General features: G+C 37.4%; 1 protein-coding gene across 2 annotated transcripts in view; it reads left to right on the top strand.

Moving 5' to 3' along the window:
* arid5b (AT-rich interaction domain 5B) overlaps window positions 1-22,032 on the top strand; it is a 111,110-nt gene that overhangs the window by 65,381 nt on the left and 23,697 nt on the right. For both annotated transcript variants that reach the window (XM_041789715.1, XM_041789716.1), the window contains 2 exons: window positions 16,391-16,554; window positions 20,232-20,505. In XM_041789715.1, the coding sequence (XP_041645649.1) occupies window positions 16,391-16,554; window positions 20,232-20,505 (438 nt within the window). The remainder of the gene's footprint in view (window positions 1-16,390; window positions 16,555-20,231; window positions 20,506-22,032) is intronic.

Genomic DNA, 22,032 nt, shown 5'->3' with positions numbered 1-22,032 from the left:
GTATTTAGACACGATTGGAAGCAATCTTGTTATATTCAGTGAGGACATCAGTCTATAAACATGATTTATCTACTGCACACTATCTACCAAGGCATTAGCATACACCCTCTGTTGTGGATCAGCTCAAACCTCACACCTGATATGCATTTTAAACCTCAAATTGAACAGATTCTACTCATATTCTATTTTATCTTTCAGAAACAAAATTTGCTTTTATTTCAGGTGAGTTTACGGTCTAAACAGAAGATAATGACTCCTGTCTCTTAATGTTGTATTGAAGAAGTAGCTGCCTGGCTGAATGATTAAATTTACATTCATGTTTGTATTTGTCTTTCATTTATTCAAACGTTTTATTGGCCTGAATGACCTCCGCTTCCAGGAACAAGAACATTATCAGCGACACTCTCTCTCTCATTATGTCTCGACTTCCGCCAGCTAAATCAAATGAACTTATTAGCCTCAAAGTGTCTGATTTTACATGTCTGTGCTTCCAGATGGATAGAACAACTACTTCACCTTCATCCTACCGGTTCATTTAGCGTGCAGCACCCTTGCAATAGGCAAAAAAGCTCAATGCTGCGTGGAAACCGAAGTCCTTTCTGATATTGTGTGATTGAGGTCTGCCACAGGCTACGGCAACAGACAGGCTCTGTGAAGGAGATAATGATGCATGCACACACAGCTGTCAGTCAGCCGGCTAAAGGGAATCGTCTTTGAGGAAAATAAAAACAGACTGTAGCCGATATAATGCAGTATTTGTATAGGAAATGATGGGTTTGGGAAATAGAGTGGAACGAGTTGTCAGAGCTGTTGCAACAAGGAGAAAAGATGTGGCGAGAATATCCCCAGACCAGAAAATCTCGTATGGATTGCTGTCTTTGCTGTGAGAATGTTTTCATATTTATTCAGTCTGAACAAAGGCAGGGGTGTCAAATTGAGAGAGGGATTCTGATTAAAGGAGTAGTCCAACTAAATTTCCCCAAAATATTTTTCAATACTCCAGAGGTATCTAACAATGCAGATGGCTTGTGTTTAATCTATTTTTAGGGTTCTCTCTCCACCCAATGACAATGGCAGTGAATGGGAATTATTCTAAAAAACATCATAGCCAGGTAGGATATTTTATGTCTTTACCAAAGTTTGGGTGGAGAATGTACTGTAAATGGGCTAGAGAGGTAATGTGTGGGAAGTAAAGACTTTTTTCCATTCTTTGATTTAACTATTTACTGTTGTTTGCTCTTGTTTTGCTTTAAAAACTTTCATGTATAGATTCATTTAAGGCCTGTTCACAAAGAATAGGTAAGCTTATAACAAACATATAATGAAATACTCAGTCTGAGTTTGAATTGTTGATCATAGTTTTGTAATAAGTTCAGAAGGGGCCAAAAAAAATGTTGGATATCAAATGACTGAAAGCGACGATGCTCAACTGCCTCTGTAGTTCCCCACACTACCATAGAACATTTCCTCATATTCTTTTTGAATCACGATTTACAACTTTAATGTTTAATTTTGACACTAGTGCTTCCTTTAGCCTTATATCCATCCAAAAGGCAGCTATTTTCAGTCAAAATGCTCTAATAAAGGGAGCTGGCTTTAGTGATTATAGAGCAGATTCCCCATGTACAAAAACTACTTTCCTCTTTGGACTAGCCCAGGTTTGATTCTTGGTGTGGTGTGTGTAATCCCACACTCTCTCCCCCTACATATCCTGTCTTTCTTTAGCTTGCCCAGTCAATAAAGGCAATAAAAGCCCAAAATAAAAGTCTTGAGAAACAAAAGAGCTTTAATAAACTTTAATAAACACCAGACAGACTAAGCAGGTAGCTGGTGAACAATGTAGAGAATGCAGAGCTGAAGAACCAGATCTGAAGTCAGTGGTGAACTACGTTAAACAATGATACTGTGCCTGCTGTAAAACAGGCAGGACAGATGTAACTTCACCTCTGGATGATCTCATTAAAAGAGTTTAGACAAAACTCCTATAGTTCATTTTACTGACCAAATACATTCAAGATACAGACATTCTGAAGAAAAATGGCATGTATTTAATAAGATAGTTATGTAACAGGGGAGTGAATGCTTCAGAAATGGCAAGTTAACTCTAGCACACTGCCTAAGCAAGGCTGTCAATAAGGGGGGATAAAGGGAGAGCCTTCTGGGGCCCAGCCAATTTGTCTATTGTAAATTTAAACTGTGATAAAATTTTTTATATTTAACCTGAATAGTGACCAGTCATATCAAAGAAACATTTTTATTCATTTATGCTGTAGTATATCATAGCCCTCTTTAAAATTGTAAAATCCTTTCTGTTGTTTTTAATGTTAACAATGTGGATGGGCACACTGACTAAACCATTTGGAAAGTATTGTTAGACTTCAGAGCTAACCCATGCTCTGCACAAATGTCAGAGTGCCAGAGAATAAAGTAGAAGGAACCGAATTAACTGTGAGAAGAAAATAATGAAATAATTGCAAAAAGAAAACTTGTCAAAATGAGTTAAAAGTGGCAAAAATTGTCAAAAAAATGTAAAAAGTGGTTACAGAGTGAGAAAAATGGTTTAAAAGTGGCAAAAACTCATAAAAAAAAGAAGGCATAAATAGGATGATAGGCAGAAAATAGTTTCACAGTGATGAAAAGAAGTTAAAAATTGGCACAAAAGAGTAATTTGGACACCATTACCAAATAATGGATTGACACATTCCAGCTCAAAAATGTACTAACTGTCAGCTAGGAGACTAACACCAATGCTACAGATCCAACACACCTGCGTCTGATATCATCAATAAATCACAACATGGGAGGGCTCATTCTCTGGGTTTTTCAGGGGCCCAAGCCACTTCTGAGGGCCAGCCTGTGTCCAAGTTGCACAAATAAATAAGCATCATTGCTGTACTGAAAAATCTATATGCCAATTTATTTGTGAAATTTAGGGATAGTGCAGGAGTTACACCATGGATGTTCACAGTTAGGTTTTACATTGCTATTGGCCACTAGCTCTTTTAACAAAAATCGACTATCTGCAAATAATGTGGGCATAAACCAGTATCAGTAGCATATGGCTATCTTCTGTTTCACATTAGTTTAATGCTGGCTTTAGCGCATGTATAGCTGATTCAGAGAAGAGATATGTTGTGGGACACAAGATGTTGCCTGTTGGACAAACTCTGATCTGTTTCATGGGAGGAAATTTTGGCATTGTGGGAGTGTTACAACAAAAGAAATGATGACAAACACATTAGCACCATCAGTCATTTGCTAAATTGTTATTTTAAACATTGAAATCATATCAAAGTTTAAAAATGGAGTGTCATGATGAACCTACAGTGAAGTAACTTCCTTTCCTTTGATACCACATGGCATGATGTGGCTGAACCATGGCACGGCTGTGTTACAGCTCAGAGCAAGGGTGTGAGTTGTGATGCACTGACCACAGTTGATTCAAATGACACACTTCTTGTCCTCTTAACAAGTTTCAGAAAGACTTCAAATATCAGCTCTGAGTTGTCTCAGTTGGAGTGTTGAGTTATTGCCCTATCCTTCTTTAAAAATACAAGTTTTTCATGCTGTAAACATCACATATAAAATGTAATTAACCTCTATTATACTGGGGAAGTGACATCTCAGAGACGGTTATATCTCTAACCTGCCCAAATTACATTTTTGACAAGTGAAAACAAAAAAAACAAAAAAAAAAAATAAATAAAGGGAAATTACTGTTTACAAAAAAGCTGTTGAGAAGGTGCAGATTAGTCTCTGCACCTCAGGGACTTGAGTTGTTAGAGCTCCTTTAGTAACAAGCCTGTTAATCCACCTCTTTTATTCACAAACTTGCTATAATAACCTTGTATTGAAGTGATATTGTGTGTGTTTAGCCTGGATAAGATTCCCTGATACTACTGCTATATCTAAACCCCACACAATTCGTTGTTTTCTTAAAAAAAAGGAATTTTCTCTTTCATTGCTCAACGGTGTTTACTGCTTTTTCTCTCCATCTGTCTCTTTCTCTGTCTGTGATTTTCTCTCCCTCTGTTTCATTGGAAGGTGAGCTTGTTGTTGTTGAAGCCTGGGCAAAACTTGGCTGTGTTTGTGTAATAACAGTAACTAGTATCCATTGTCATGCCTCAGAAGCAGCCAAATGCATTCCTCATTAAATTCAGAATCGCTCTCAGCAACAGCAGCATAAAATATCTTCTTCTACATTCAGCAGTGAAAAACAGGCAAGAAAAAACAACAGTGATGAAAATATTCCGACATTATTGATGTTAAAGCCCCCTGAGGTTGACCTAATTTGAAACAGTGTACATTCACATTCAAATGTTTTACACTTATCAATGATAATCGCCTTCTGTATAATTATGAGAAATTAATTAACACTTGTATCATCTATCAACCTGCGGAGGTTTTGATGATTAATAAAACAGTGTCTTCTGTCCACCCACTCACTCTGTCTCACTCTGTGGGCGCGTTGTGTAATTTTTTTTGATGATTGCAGTGATAGAGATGCTTGAAGTATTACTGTTCATTAATTTTTTTTTATGCTGTCAGTGTGAGTCTCGAATGAAACGTGCCTGAAGCGCAGGAACAGAGGAATAACTCTGCTGTCAGATGTGACAAAGTGAGAATTATGAGCACGTCAGAAATGTCTGATATGAGGACGTGAAATGCGACGGTGACTACAGTCGGCAGCAAAATGATAGAGGCGGGAGGCTCTGTAGTCTCTACTTTTCATATGGAAGAATCAAGAGTTGCATTTGTAGTGTCAGACATAGTGGCGTTAAAGACAGAAGAAAAAGCTACTCACCTCCATACATTTATACTGAAAGTGCTCTGTGGAGTTTCTAGAAAGTTTTGTTTACGACTAGCTCCATCAAACAACCCACATTGTGTACATCCTTTAAGAAGAGTTCAGCTATGTAGGGCTAATCATCTGTTCATCTCTTATTTAATCTGTATTTATTGATTAAACATGCAGATGTCGAGACTGCACTTGGGTCTGGATTTCAGGGATGATTTGCAAGTTGCAACCTTTTTTCTTCTTTCTTTTTATAGATTTATTTTTGGGTGTTTATTAAATAGATAGTCAAGTAAGGAAAAATAGTGAAGTCAGACTCCATGGGTTTGCTCATAGAGAGCAAAACAGGTGCAACAAAATCTGCCTTAATGTCATCTCAGCTCCCTTTCACTGTAATCTGACATTTTATTTACCACTATAAACAGATATCTGCATATAAATGCAGCTAACAGTCTGTTTGTGATTCATCAGTTTTACCTTAGCCGCAAATCAGGTTGACATCGTGTTGCAAAAGCCAATTGGCATAAGATTACCCTGAAATGTATCACAAATGAACAGACCAAACTCTATTTTGGGAAAAAGGGCATTTTAAAAAAATGTGGGTTTTTTTGTCATTTTGAGGACAGAACTGACAAAGCTTTAATTTTCATGTTTTATAAATCTGCATTGTGTTGTTATTCCTGTGAACTTGAGACCTGTTCGTTGAAAATACATCACAACTAAAATCTGTTTATTTTTCAGCTTCTATCGCTGATACAAGCCTGAGTGAAGCCTCTGTGAGACTAAAGTCAAAGAGAGTTTCTCTGCTTTATACTCTTCACAGCTCGCCTCCAATGTCAGTTTATTGTTTTCTACTGTTGTGTTTGTAGTGAAGAAATGTAATTCTATATGTTTTATGATATTAATAAAGCCACAGTCACAGTTATGGAAGACTTCCTCCCTCTCCCTCATGCAGCTGGAGCAGGATAGGCTAAAGTCATGAGTTTAAAAAATACTTCTCAAAGTGAATGGTACTATTTTTCCTATCTTTTGAGCTTCAGAAAAGACAAATAGCTGAGAAGTTTAGCTTTAATGGGCAGTTTTTAATAAAACAATACATGTTACAATAATAAATGAGGACATATAAGCCGGAGACTATTATATTAAATTGCAGGCATTAGAACATACGATAATACCTGTGAAATATTACACCACAAGTGAAGGATTATTTGTAGGACCTTAAGAGGTGAGAAAAGAAGGAAATGCTTCTGAGGTGAAGTAGTTTTTTCACACCTCTTTCATGCTGCGGATGCATGGTTTTAATGTCTGTTTACTAGCTTGTTTTTCCTCTTCTCTGCTTTTACTGACACACTGCCTCTTTCTTTGGCCTATTACTGCCACCTATAGATCATAAACATGGGAAACCACAGATGGATATGTATTTTACACCAAGAGAAGTACACAAGTCTAACAAAATATGGACTTATTCATGAAAAGACATCACTATAGGGTTTAAAATGTCCACTGGAGACTTCAGTATAGTAATGACATTTGCCCAGCTGCCCAAACATCTAACAAAAGAATATGAAATTTGACTATACAGGGATCTCTTTATTGGTAAAAAGTGTATGTCACGTGAAACAAATCAACAGCTGTAGGTTGTTTGAACTGGAGAAAAAAGGGTTCCTGCAGGTTGACATCGTTAAACTGGAGTTATGGTCCTACAAAGCTGTTTAGACTCATAACCAGAGGAGTCACAGCGATGAGAAATTACAACAGTTTTTCTGCAATATTGCAGGATAACAACAGAAAGAAACAAAGATGAATTTTATTATAATTTCTTGGATGTTGTCCTTTTTCTTATGCACATTTTTTTCTTAGTAAGAGGGCAGACAGAAAACTTGAAATTAAACACCCACTGTTAGTAAAGCCATTAATATTATATCCTGATTCAAAACCGGTTAAAACATACTTCTCCTTCATTTGAAATTCTATTAAGTTAAAGTAATTGATAGAAGGAATACGTGGTTATTTGATATATTTTTGGAGTTAACTGACAATATTTCCTCAAAATAAGCATAATTTTGAACATTTTACTGAATGGAATGGAAACATCTTAAAGCTGTGGTCAGAAACAAGTAGTCTGTGAGCAGAAGCTCTTGAAATCCCTCCATCCTCAGAGCGCTTTGATGTATAGTGAAGACACGCCGTTGCCTGTCACTACCAGCTGAGACATCAGTCATCCCTGCCTTTTTTGTATTCTCTCTGTGGTACGGCTGCTGTGTTGCTTTGGAGCCTCCCTTGTCACATCCCTGTGCCTCCAGTGGAGTTAAAATGTTCCAGTAAAGTAATATCACTTCACTGATCACATGTTTAATACTCTGCTGCTCAACAGATTAAAGTCAATGTGTCAAAAGTTGCGTCAGAATAGGATTTGTCAGGTTTTATTCAGCATGTTTATTAGGTTTTATTGACTTTGGTTCATCTTTTGTCCAGCTGCCATTATTGTTCTTTGTAATAACTTTTCTTATGAATCACATAGCATTTTTTTTAAAAGCTCCTAAGAGTAACTTTCATTTTGTGTTGTTTTTTGTGCTTCCCTGTGGACAAAGCGGTGCCTTTTTTTGTCTTTGTGGAGTTTATCTTTTACATGTTGAAGAAATGTTTTTAAAAAGGCACACCTAAGATCAAGCCGAAATATCAAGGCACACCATATTTATAGCCATGCAAAAATTGCCTCTTCAGCAGGTATTTAAAGTTCTTTAGTTGTAATGTTGTAGTTATAACATGGTTGTACAAATTCTCACAGCACACCTAAACTTGCCTCAAGGCAACAACAGTGTGCCTTGCCCCACCATTTAAGAGCCACTTCTCTAGATTAACACATTTAAGTGAGCAGGGCTGTTAGAAGAACTCCTCTAAGAGCTCAAATGTATGGCAAACCTCTGCCTTTTTACCAAGCTAATCCTTCTTTGTATTGCTCATCTTTTCACTACTTAATACTATCACGGGTAAATGGCCCAGCCTTTTGCAAAATAGCATTGGACTTGCAGTTCAGCTGTGTACTAATGTCCAATAAAGGATGTACAATTTTTTACATACTGCATAGCATGTTTGACAGTAGTATGAAGTAAGCAGTTTCAGATACAGCCTTCCAAGTCTGCAAAGACAAAGGCTATCGATTATAACTTAGTGCAGTGTTGTGTTGTCTTTTTCTGCTGTTCCTTTTTCATTTTTTTCATCTATAGAGCCATCTACTGCTCAACCTATTGATTCCTTAAACTGGTATAGGTTCTTTGCAAATGCAGTCATGCAGCAGTGGAGAACTCCAGATGAGGGCAAGAAGTGATTACTGGATAGAGAAATGCTGCTTTTGTGTCCTGAAAGTAGTAAAATATTCAGACAAAAAAGTTTAAAAAACTCTCAGAAAAACAGCAGCAGGCACAGATTAAAAAAGCCTCTATCTAATGTCAGGATGAGCGGTGTCACATATTGTTTGTGTATGGTCCATTTCCACACTACAGTGTTGCAACAGTTCAGCACATTAAACTACGATCCTGCCCGTGTTTCCTCAGCTGGTATCCATCCAGCCTTGCTTGTTGTGAAAGAATGTCCATCTCTTTTTTGAGATCTGGATCATTTGACTCAACTCAGTAGAACTGAATGTTTTACTCCCGAATAGCTTTTCCTTTTTGAACAGTTTGCTTTTAAAATGTAGATTAAATAACCAAAAATAGAGGAAAGAAAACTTGCACTCAAATGGAGCGAGCCACTGTGATTCACATTGAAGATCTGTTTCATAGCACAGGCTCGTTTGTGAAAGGCACTTGGATTAAAACTCACTCACCCCACAAGGTCTGTTTGGCTGATAGTACATCACTGTTTTGATTAAAAGCATGTTTGTGACAAAACAAGGATTTTTTTATATGTCAAAGGGACTCAGTTAGCCGCGTAGCTCAGTATCCTCTAGACTCTGGTCTCCCCTCATCTGGACAGACAACGCTAGATGCTAGGAGGTCTGCAGGACTGAATATGGGTGATATTAATCTAAGACTGGGCAATTAATTGCAAATTAGATCAAATCGCAATATAACCTGCTGCAATTTTCAAATCGTAGAAGGTGCAATATTCCTTTAACCTGAAATTTGTGCCAAAATACCAGTTTAAAAATTTTTTTGCAGCAGAGATGCTATGCATTACATATCATGCAATCATTCTAGTGGCATATTTTTTTTTGAAAAGTTTACCAAAGAAATACTATTTTCCTAATTTTTGTATGTTTTTCTTGTTAAATATGGGCATTATATAAATTATCATTCCCTTTAATACAACAATTCATATCCAATTTGCAAAATGAGTCAAAATTATCACAATTAGTTTTTTTTTTTTTTTTAAATTGTTCAGTCCTAGTTTAATCTAATATTGTGTTGTTTATAGTTTAGAATGAATTAATGCTTGTTTTTATTGGAAAATACATGACATGAGGAAATTAAATAATCGCAAATTAATCAGCAATCACAATATTGGGTAAAAAAAATCACAAATAGATTATTTTCTCAAATTGTTCAGCCCTATATTGATCACCTCCACACCAGATAAACACCATTCACACCATTTTGAGCTTTAAATACTAACTTTGCTCTGTTCTGATTCATTTATAATAAAGTCTGTTTTTTGACCCCAAAATGGGCATTTGCATCAGACTGAGCGGAAGGAACCTGTAACTGTGGTGGATGGAAATTTTCTTAAGATTTGTATTGATCTGGGATGCAAATGGCCTAGTGGTTAGGTTGTGCCCATGTACGTACGTGGTCTGGGTCACATCTGCTGGCTCCTTACCCACATGCCATTCGCAACTCTCTTATGCCTTTTTCTGATTCTATCTACTGTCATTCTCTCTAATAAAGGCATTTAGAGGCCAACAATAAAAAGATAAAAATCAGAATAAATTCTGGATATATTTAGAGGGAAATGCTATTAACAAGAATGATTTTGGTGGAAAATGGAAAGACAGGCTGTGTTCATCACTTGGACTGACACCTACCCTCCAACATCAGTTTCCAGGCATTAAAAATGAGTATGTAGTAATGATCAGCGTTGTCACAAATGGTCTGGTTCACTTTAGTTGCTCATAAAGAGATGTCAGTATTTATTTCAGTCTGTCTTATTACCAGGTAAAAACTCCTCACTGGAGCTTTAAAATACAAAACTATGCTTTTGTTTTCCATTCAGGAAGTTCCCTTTTTAACCAGCAATATTGCCTCACTATCTAACTCTGATTTTCACCAACATAAAAAACATCTGCTGTTTGCTTTTGTGGTTAAAATAATGTCTGTCACCTCGCCAGATGTTTTATGACTGGTTGTAAATTTCCAATATGCTGCTGTAACCCTCCATACCCACCCAGCCTGAGCGTCCTTCTTTGTCTGCATGTGGGCGTGTTCACAGGTACAGTTTCATTTTGTCTCTCCCCTATGTGGATATTTATCAGTCCTGTGAGCTGTGGTCTTCGTGGTTAGACTGTTTTTCACTGTGTTTGGTTAAAAATCCTTTAACCGCTCTGCCCTTTTACTGTGTAACTCATTAAGGAGCGACTGCAAATTGACTGAGTGTGTTCTCTTTGGGGGATTCACATCGATTACAGCAAAGAAACTACTTATTAACATCTCTCTGCTGCTGAACAGTTTTTAAAGTTCCTTTAAAGATCAAGCTTGTTTCTGCATTCCCTAAATGTTTCATTTGTTGGGTTTTTTGACTACATCTTTGAATGATTGCCTCTTGGCTTGTCATCCTTGCGTAAAAAGTTGCCTCATTGCGACATGTTTATATGAAAAGTGATTCATGATGGCATAATTTATCAGTAATGTATTGTATTCTGTTGTGTACTGGGGACATTATGAACTGTACAGACAGGACCATGTATTGCAACATGAATGTTACCTTTGGCTGTGAGCTATACCGATAATTGCTGAGTGGGTGTCGGGCCCTTTGGTAAATTTGCAACCAAGTGAGACAACAAAATTTGTCAAAACATGTTTTTCCACTAGACCTCAGCTTGTTCCTGTCATGCCTCACTCCTCCTCCTCCTCCTTCATGTCTCTGTTTGAACCTGGACCTCATTACAGTGAGAGGAAGTGGAAGTTAAACTGTTGAATTAAGACTTTGAGTGAAGACCTGAGTAGGTGCTTTGTTTAATGAAAGTGCAGATAGATAGATTATTGTCTGGTTAGTCAGTAAGTCACAGTGTGTCTACACAGGGGATAAAACCTCTTTAGTCTAGTAATCTCATGTCTGATGAGTCAGAAAAAAAGTCATTTTTGTGTAAAGATGATTACACATTATTTTGTAACCCTATTAGGTGTTTTTGGAATTGTAGTAATTACAAACCACTTTTTTATGTTACTTATTTCAACTTGACCTTAATAAAAGCCAATTAACTGAGAAAAAGTTATTGGCTTTTTTTATGCAAGAACACTTTAACTATGTAAACTATGTCTTTAGTATTCTAGCTTGGTGTTGTTTTCTGATTTGCTCAAAATAAATAGAGTAAAGGCTGACAGAACTAAGTATAAATGCTGAGTTATTTCTGGAAGGTTGTGAAACTTTGACCTTACAATGGAAAAGAAAAAGAGTAAGCCCACAGTCCTTCACAAGATGAGAAGCCACACATTTTAAGTTTCCTTCTAAATATGTAGAAATTTTAAAGCTATGACCCAGAGATGGGGGTCTTCAGGGTTTAAGACTGAGTTGAATGAAGATCATGAATCTAGTTTCCAGATCTGATTTCTTGATAGTAATTGTTGAGACATTTTAATTGCATACTAAACTGTTGGACTGTCAGCCATCTCCTGGTGTAACCCTTCTGTGATGCTCACTTTTTTAGACCCTTTGGCACTGGATATTATTTGGGGTTTAAAACACAACAGAAAACCCCCCCCATAAAATCCTGTACATGTAGTGTCTTTATCTAAATTCCAAATGTAGAGTTCATTTGCGATCATTTTTTGTGGCAACTAGATAACAGCACTGAAATATCTTCTGTAACTGTGATGAAATTATAATTTCTGTAACAATATGCACTGCATTCAGAAAGTACTCAGACCCACTTTTTTTCAATGTTGTTATGTCGCAAGCCACTGTCAGCTGTGAGGCCTTCTATAGAGAGGTGTGTGCCTTTCCAAATCATGTCCAGTCGATGAATTTTACTACATTAATTTTTTTTTTGTCAAATGGTCTGAATATCACTGCAATGTGATAATTCAGTTTTTTTAGTTTTGATAAATTTGCAAACATTTCTAAAATTTTGTTTTCACTTTGTCATTATGGGGTTCTCAGTGTAGATAGTTGTATTTATATATCTTTTTTTACTGTAGCATCATGCTCAAACAAACAAACAAAAAAAGATGAGATGGGGTTCTGAATACTTTTCAGACTTACTGTTTGTAGACCATAATTTCTTTTACTCCAGTAATATAATTACCAGTTATCAGTATTGTTTAGAACTGAGAGAATGACAATAAATAGAAAGAATTCTATCATTTTTTTAAACAGAAGTTGTGCTTTTAAAGCCAAAAATATCCCAAGTCAGATTTAACAAAACATTGTTTCCTGGAAGTGAATGTGTATAGGGGTGTTGTATCATGTTTGCTCAGTGAATTTTTTTCTTTTACAAGTTTTTCATAGAAAAAAGTGAAGGCCATGGAGTTTTCTGTTCATAATTTATTCTTGTGTCATTTAGATTGCAGTAAGAATGTAAGGCAGTGAATTTACACAGTTCATAAGGCTTAAACAGTAACACAGTTATTATTCCAAACAAACGTGTGTTGTTAGATTAATAAAACAATTAGACAACATGGGATTATTTCAAACTGCCAACTAACAAAAGGCTTTCTGCACATCATTAAATACATCAGAAGGGTTGTTTTAGATCCCTGAGCTGATAATTAGTTTATGAATCATATAAAAAAACAAAATATGCACAATCACAGTGGTAATTTATCTATCTACATGTAATTGGACTTTTTTATTCATCCTACTTTGAAGCTCTTGTGAAAAGTTTAGAGCTGATTATGAGACAGACTAATACTGATGTCTTTTTATAGCAATGCAAAGCAAAACATTTCACCATCAGCTTTAGTATCTCTAAGTTTATTCTGAATGTCTCTGAAAGATGCAGCAGGTAGGTGACAGATTAATGGATTAACTGCACTAACAGCAGAAACATTTTCCAAAGTAAAGATTTACAGGGAGTGATAGGTTTGATACTGAAATGACAACAGGGTGACTTTTTTTTTTTTTAGCAGAAAGCACTACTTACTAATGTGCAGGATGATTTCAGCAAAGATACAAGGTACCAATATGTCCACAGGGGGTGCCAAAATCAACACAAACCAAAAACTTCTCACATGAGCCTGAAGTAAAGGGTCAGTAAGTGAAGGCATTCACTTTTTAAGTCTATTTTGTGAGCATTTTGAACAAAGGTATCCTTCAGCTGAATCCTCCAGTCATCCTGATGCATCTCCGCATTCTCAGCAGCCTCTTAATCAATCAGTCCATTTTGTTGGGGTTCCCCGTGGCTCTACTCTGGTGATGCATCAGACCGTCAGAATCCCTTCATGAGCTTTCTCTAATGACTTTTTCATTATCAGTGACATCCACTGAATGGCAATGAAATCGAGGTGTTAGTGCTGTGTCTAATTGATTCTGAGGTGGGGAAGAAATTATAAAACAAAGTCTGGCTGTGAAGCTGGTTAGAGCCCAAAGCATTCGGCTGCAACCAAAGATCAAGTCGTTGGGCCGTGCTGAAGTTGTCGTGATTCCTGTGACTAGGGGGCTGCACTGTGTGACAAGACATGATGGATTCACACCCCAGGGAATACCCGTTACCTGTATTCATCTATAAGTGCGTGTATGCTGTGCACTGGGCATGACCTCACCTCCCCTCGACAAGCTGTGATCCAGGATTTTGTTCACTTCTGTTGAGCAGCGTGTGTTCTTGTGTGTGTTTGGGCACATAATGCCCTCTGGGGTTCTTGAAGGACCAGGCAAGAATCCACCGGTCACTTCAAGGCACGTCTCCATCTCAAGTCAGTGGCCCAGATAAGCAGAAGGCCCCAGACGGACAAATAAGTGACTCGATTTAAAGCAAAAAAAAAAAAAGGAACTGGGGAGGTTTGTCAGCAGCCATTTTTAGTGAATGACGAAAGTGCTTAATCAGGCCTGTTTTGGGGGATATCATGGATACTTAAATGATCTCTTTCTCTTGTAGTGCGTTGACAAAAACACTTAATGCCCACAGAGCGGTAAAAATATCCCATCCCCCAGGGTGCAGTAAAATCATTACTGTGTGATGTCGACTTTGTGTTTTCACAGACTATAAATGTCCGTAAATGTTTCCATCGAGAAAATCAATCTGCACAGAGTCAGCTCATGTTTGATTTCTTCTTTGTGTTATTCTAAAGCTGATGACTCCTCCCTTATGCAACTCCTGCCACGAGGACGGGCAGATCAGCAGTTCTACACGACTTCTGCAGCACGGAAAGATTGCCAGTGCTTAACCTTGTGTGCCTGCCTCGTGTGTGTGTTTACAGAAATACTCAAATGCACCAATTTGACCTCTGTTTTACTGCAAGTATCTACATTGAAATGTTTGTCTTCGTTCAGGTTGTCCTCTGTCAATAAGTCAATGAATTTCAACCCGCTCCCTGTCGTGTCACACCATGTTATGCAGCAGCAGTTCTGCTGTAATTGCAGCATTTTCTTACGCAGCAGTATTTGACCTGATGAAAAATGTAAACAGACAGGCAGGTTATGTAAGCCGGTGTAGGGTGTCAGGGGGGTTAGTGATTGGACTAAAAACAGCACCACATTGGGAGGGTGACCTCACTCAAACCTGAGCAACCTTTGTTAAAACAGATGTCACATACTAGCAAAGAAATCTACAAGTGTTTAGAAATGACATATCAGATCATGTGTTTGGCATGTGTTCATTTCCTTCAAATTCAATTTAGTTTAAAAGCACTTTCAGTGTAATTCAGACTTCTATTAATGGTTTGTTTTGCCCAATAACACATATTGCATAGCTTGTGCTCAAAGTGCAATTATATGTGCTGCTTATGGATCCATCTCTTTAAAAATAGACATGACTAAATAAATAAATGCCAGGGTTTATGTAATTTCTCTGCATTAGAGTAATTGGCAGGATAAAAGAGGCTGCAGAATGAGGAACATCAAGGAGAAGAAACACACCCAGAGCTTTCTAAGTAAAGATTACAGTGTTGAAAACTTGTTAAAGTGCCAAAGGGATGACAAATGCACAACAAATGCCCTTGGAATTTTCCCTGCTCTGTTTTTCTTCCACGGTGCAGCGTTTGTGGAAATAACAACATGAAGTGATAGGTTGCTGAGTCGTGATCATTTTACCCTTTTTAATGACTGCCTCTCTGGGCTGTTTTTTTTTTATTCAGCTCCAGTGTTATTGTAACGTTTTCTTGATGGGAATTTGATCCGACAAAAATAATCACACAGGCCTTTTGGCAGCGAACAACCTTGGATGTGATTTAATTGTCATTGCAGATGGAGAGAAAGAATGTTGACGCTGTGAAATACGTGACTGAACTTGGATTATTTGAAGTTTCTCTCTCTCTCTTTCTCTCTCTCTTTCTCCTTTGAGCTTATCTCTGTTTGTGTTGCTGCATGGAGGCAAAGGCTCTCTGCCAAGAAGTTACATTACAGTCGCGGGCTGACATAAACGTGGGTGTACAAAGGACTTGGAGGGCTTAAATACTTTATTGTGTGTGTAATGTGAACTGAGCAATTATATCTGCCAGCCTTTCAAACAAAGAGCTCCTATCAGGCAGGTTCATGTGTTTTTAATTAACAGCGTTCAGCTTGAAGACATGAGCAGGCTAAACAGAGAAGTAGAGGCATCTGCACATCTTAGTTCAATGTAATTCTCTATAATGCTGACAGCTAAAGATGAAATGACTACTGTGAAAAACAAGACTAATCTTAGCCATATTGTATATTTTGTTGAGGGAAAAACACACACAAGCACTAGAGGTTAGTGTAGAGGTTTTAATCAAATAGAAGGAAATGTCTGCCCCTTTGTGGGTTTGTGGGTCAGCCTGTGTCTGTCATTTGCTATATTATAATAATGACGTGACTGTTCAGAGGACCTCATTGGAAATCTTAAAAACACATCTGTCTAAATTTGAATGCAGTGTTTTTAAGGCTCAGAGGGAACTTGAGGTTCGTGTTTACTAGCACATTGGAGCAATTTGGCAGCCTGCTCCCCCATTCAGCACAAATGTTGCACTAATCCAGTTTAAAAATAATTAGCTACAGGCTAGCAGGCCTGTGAAATTCCTTTCGCTGATTGTAAATGTTTCCGTCATAGCCTCTGTCCTCTAAAGCTTAAAGTTCCCAGGGAGGAAATGTATTACAGCTGTAAACATTTTCATATGTCTTTTTATTCCGCCTCTCGATTGTTTTGTAATAATAACATTGTTTGAAGATAAAATCATCACACTTGGCTACAAAAGCACAGTGATTTTATCTCATAGTGCTGGAACAATAAAATGAATATTCTCTTTGTTGGTCTTTTCTGTCCCTCAGCTCCCAACCTGAAGGGCCGACCTCGGAAGAAGAAGCTGTCCATCTCTCAGAGGAGGGACTCCCAGGGTCACGCTCAGGGACAAGGGTCAGTGGGGTCCACACAGGGGTCAGCAGCAGTGGCAGGGCAGGACCCCAGCAGCCCAGAGAGCAAAACTACTTCCAAGGTAAGAAAAAAAAATCAGAAACAAAAATATCTGAAAAGAAGGAAGGAAAATGATGGGCAAGATGAGATGATAAGATGAGATAAGTTAAACCTTTACTGATCCCCCACTGGGGGACAATAAGATGATTAGATTGCCAATGAAAACAATAGACAGCGTAGAAAGATGGATGACATGACAGCTACCCCAAGGCTGACTACATATTAGATGATTTAAGAGTGTATGGTTTCAGGACTGTTCTCTACTGCTGATCTGTAATTGAAAATATCAAACATGTTTGGACTGCTTTCCACCAATTACCCACTATAGCCAATGAATGAAAGCAGACCATTTACCCAATGCTGCACACTTTTACAGGTACATCTAAAAAAATTTGAATATCATGAAAAAGTTCAATATTTTTTGTCACTCATTTCAGAAAGTGAAACTCATATATTATAAAGACTCATTACACATAGAGTGAAATATTTCAAGCCTTTAGTTCTTGAAATTTTGGTGATTATAGCTTACAAATAATAAAAACCCTAATCAGCTAATTAACTCAAAACACCTGCAAAGGTTTCCTTTAAATGGACTTTTTCATGATATTCTATTTTTTTAGATGTACCTGTACACATCATAAACATAAAAACAAATGAATTGTTGTCACATTGTTTTGTGTGTGCATTTTGAGGATTATAATGTTAAAAACTGTCCCTGTGCTTTTTGTCTCCTATGCGCTCAAAGTCGGTTAAGATTTGAAGGTCATCTTGTGTAAAGCCAGCCTAAAGTAAAGCCAAAAGAATTTTTACTGTTTATTATTATTATTCTTAAGCACACAGGATTAGAAGAGGATGAACAGCAAGAAGAAAAAGTAATAAGATTATTCAAGGAATCACTGAACTTCTCAGAGCCGTTAGTGTCTGCTCCAAACCAATGCATGAAACTATGTTTGTAGAACAAGTGGGACATCAATAAAGCAGAGTCTACATTATGCAATATGTCAGCATCCATTGTAGGGGGTATATTGGCTTCTTTTTGTACAATGGAAGAAGATGGAGATTTGCTGTGGCGTTATTTACAGTCAAAAATGACACAACAGCATAATGCATTGCAATTATTAGTTTATATTAAATATCTGTTCAAAAGAAGTCCTATCATAATTAAAACAGTTGTTTAGTAGGTAAATGTAACGTACTAACCAAACAGTACAGTGCAGTTAACCTTAATTTACAGTTTCCTTTTGTACAGCATCCCCAGGTAACTCCATGTGATGCCTTAACTAATGTTGCTCTTCAGGTTGTCCGTGTAGCTTCAGTTTACGAACAAGGATGGAGCATTTTTGCACAATTCCCTGTGAGACACAGCAGCAGCATTACAATCTGTACAGTACTTGAAGTAAAACATGCCACAGGGAAGGCCACATGTTACATTAGAAGATGATCTTGTGCAACACAGGTGTCAATTTTGTTTGTTCTTGTTATACATGAGAGAGATTGGCTAAGCAGAACTACAGAAAACATTTGTTCCTTGACAGATAGTGCCTTTATAAGAAATGGCAGTCTTTTATTAGATGATGTAAGAGGTTTTTTATGATAATGGTTCTGTTTTATAAAAACGTATGATTTATGTGTTGAAAATTATTTTTGAAACTTACTATTTTGAGTATTATCTGCCAGTTGTGTTCTTTTGGCATTAAACAACAGTTTTACAAAATCCCAGAAATGTTCTGAACTTTTCTGTCATGCTTTAACAGTAGTTCAGTGTAAAAAAGGAAGATCCATTACATTGGATAAATAAAGTTGTAAATACAAGTGTTAATTTGATCAAGTTGACTCATTTTATGACTAAAAATGTTCATTTACTACCCCTTTTTCTACAAGGGTAAGTTTAGTGTTGTCTAGGAGACTAAAATGAGACTCGAATGTGAGTGCTGAACTGCTCAACATTCAAATCCACAATATTTCACCACAGTGCATGTAAGATATGTCAGTGTTTTCTTCATTTTGATTTAAATCAAATAAAATGTTGACAATGCATTAATATCAGTATTTTTACATTTGTATTACTTTTGCAATTTGGCTGATTAAATTAGTTCATTGAAACTAAATGTGACTCAAATGAAAGACTTAAATTAAAAGGCTTTTTTTATTGACTGAAACTGGTTAGGTTGAAAATGGCTATAATGAGACTAAAGCTAAAAGACTTTTAAATCTAAGGGCTAGACTACAGTTAAAATAGCTGCCAAAATAACACTAGTAAATAACTGCCAAAAACAAGTGTGAATTTCTACCTTAAAGCACCTGTGAGGAGTTTATAGACGGTAATAAAAACCAACTGTTTGTCCACAGAGGGCGCCAAATCCACTCAAACCTGAAGTTCCACACAGGAGCTTTAACAATGCCTCTAGTAACTTAACCTGTATCAACATTTTTGGAGGTAATTTATAAGGCTGACAGCCTCAAGTCGATTGGTGGATTAATTGGTCGATGACCTTATGTCCAACCAAAATCCAATTGGTTGAACAATCGCACGTGCAACCTTAACTGGAAGAATCCATTTTTTGCAGGAGTGAGAAGGGAGATGTCATGTGTTTTTATTTTTTCAGTTATCTAGTGTTAAAAAATATAATTTACAAAAAAAAACTATGAATATAAGTATTCAAATATAATTTACTCGTGCCTTTAAGGGTAATTAATTACAGGTGAAATACCCAGAAAGTCAAAACAATGTCACTAGGACCCTCCCCCCGAACAAAGCCTTTGAAGCATGCTTATACTCTGTTTCCCATTAATTGACAACATGTTGAAAAAGTCAGCGGTGTGGCAACATTTTGTTAAAAAGGATGATTTTGGTCCGTCCCACGACCAATTGATTAATTCATGATCTGGTGCGATATTAGTCGACCAAGTTTTTCTTTGGTTGACTACAGCCCTAGTAAATTAGACCAATCTTTCTGTCTCCAAAACCATGTCATTTGTTTTTAAATGATTAATATCTTTGTTGAAGATTGAGTCATGAAAGCTGATTCGTAAAGCAGGACTCTGTTTGTCTGTGAGTTTTTCCTCTTCCTCTACACACTTAGCAGTGATTCAAACAAGAGCAACATGATCTCACTTTGGAACAAGATTTTAACACTTATTTCCACTGCAGTCTCAAAAAACAGGAAGCAGTATTGTGGAGAGAATGAAGTTGTGAACAAAAAGAAACGTGTTAGTAGATGGGGGTATTTTGAGTTTTTTGCATTCAGCAAGGTATAATCATTTCATTCTTTTAGCAGATTTCAGTTTTGTATTTGATCACTGGTTTTCAGCTCTTTCCACTTAAGAGGCCTCAGTGATATTGATCCAGTATTTCTGTATGAATCCTTTTAAACCCCTATCTGCACTGGTTGTAATATTCAAAGGGAAGGAAATATCCACCTTAAAAGCCCTTCCACGGCTGTTATTCCTATGACCTTGGACAGTTGAATCAATATTAGCAATTCTCTCTCTTAGCTGCAGTCAAACTAATCTGTGCCTAATCTGTGATGACAAGAAGAGCTGCTCCATTGGTAATCAATGAGAGGCTGCTTTTGTGGCCTGTAAGGATATTTGTTTGTGTTTGAACCCATTTCATCCCAAGTGTCTGACATTATTTAAAAAAAACTGCGAAAGGTTTATTTACATGAAAGTACATCCACTGATATTCTGTCTCTGCAGGTCAAACCCAGTTGTAAAACGGTACCCAATGGAAAAATAACCCCTGCGGCCAAACACAAGGCCAACGGTCTGAGCAAGAAATCCTCAGCAGAGGAGAAGGAGCGAGGAAAGGAAAAGGAAAAGGAGGAGAGGAACGAGAAGGAGGAGAAGAAAGAGGAGGAAACATCAGAGGAGAGCCGAGCTGAGGAGCAGGCTTTCTTAGTAGCGCTCTACAAGTACATGAAAGAACGAGACACGCCCATAGAAAGGATCCCCTTCCTTGGCTTCAAACAGAGTGAGTAGGACAACTTATTCTCTTATTCCCTCAACAGCAATGTTTAAACAAAGGAGGAGAGTCAATGGTTGTATAGTAAAGTTTGTGTGGATACATTTATTTGAGGATCTAGGTCATAAAGTACACCTCCACGGGGTATTAAAGCACCAACATTTATTCTGATATTGCCTGAAAAACAAAGAAAGAAGATACAAAAGTCAAACCATTAAATGTCTTGTGCATGGAGAGAAGAAAATCAGAAGTGTATGTTTCAAATTAGAGCTGAGATATCAGAGTGAAACTGCACTCTGCTGTAAGTCATTAGAAAGTCCACACAGGGAAAAACCCAGTGTGGATTTTTAATCAGGAGCTCTAACTAAATGTTATCTATAGTACCCCCCTGTTGTGATCACACAAGAAAACCAGTAGCTGCCTTTCAGTCAAGTGAAGGGCACACTTTGTCCTAACTATCCACAATATGAGAGCTGGGGGGGAGGGGGGCAGCTGCCAAGTGCTGCAGGCATAATGCCCAAAAGTCTGTAAATTACACCACTGTTAAACTGAAGAAAAAAAAATCACACATTTATTCTGCGGTAATAATAAACTAAAGGAATAATTGTGTACGCTGAGAGAAAAAAAATCACATCTAGTGGTTAGTAAAGGACTCTGGAGGCTTGCTGTCACACCACATTTTGGCTGGCTTTTATACACACAATATCTTCTCACACTTGTCAAAAGGGGCTTCCCGTGAAGGCCGAGAACGTCCTCTAACAGCGAAAAAGAACATCACATGTATGGGAAACACGTCTGCCCAAAGATGAAAGATTTCTAATATAGGTCGGATGCTTAGCTTGCACCAGGTGTGCATGGTACAAAGAGAAGAGACATGCACATAAACATCATATAAAGGGAGCACTCTGGTCTCCTGGAGCTACAGAAGAAGAAGCATTTGTTTTAAGCGTTTGATCTTGAGGTGAGAAGAACGTGGGTACTCATCTCAAATCTGCGCCTTTCAAATCTCACTTTTTTTCTCACTTTTTATTCGAGGGAGGAAATCACATTTGCATTCATGTCGAAAGAGCCAAGAAGAGATTTAGCCGTTCACATCAGGGCGACAACATCAGCAAATTAATGAGAGCCAAAGAGAGAGAGAGAGTTGTCTGTTGGATTTAACAGTGACAGTTTATAGTGCAGTAAAAAGTCATTACTCTTAACTATTACATAAAGGTAAGCTGTGGTCGCCTCATTCTGCTAACCTCTCGTGGTATTTTGACAATCCTGTTATCTTGACTGCTGACACGTTGTTGCCTAAATAGGTCACTGTGGTCGAGGGAGATAGTGAGAGGAAGACAAAAAGAGAAAATAACGGAGAAAGAATCACATACCCAACCTGCTTTTACTTTTCGCTGGCATTTCTCGATTTGAGCTGAGAATGAAAGTCGAGGTCCACGCGCCAACTGTTTTACATACAGTACATGCTTTGAATCTGAAAACCAGACACATCATAAGCAAGGCCCTCATTAAATGGTGAAATCATGCTGTTTAAAC

This window comes from Cheilinus undulatus, linkage group 6 (assembly GCF_018320785.1).
Source record: "Cheilinus undulatus linkage group 6, ASM1832078v1, whole genome shotgun sequence".
NCBI classification, from domain to species: domain Eukaryota; kingdom Metazoa; phylum Chordata; class Actinopteri; order Labriformes; family Labridae; genus Cheilinus; species Cheilinus undulatus.
This window is presented reverse-complemented; position numbering and strand designations above follow the sequence as displayed.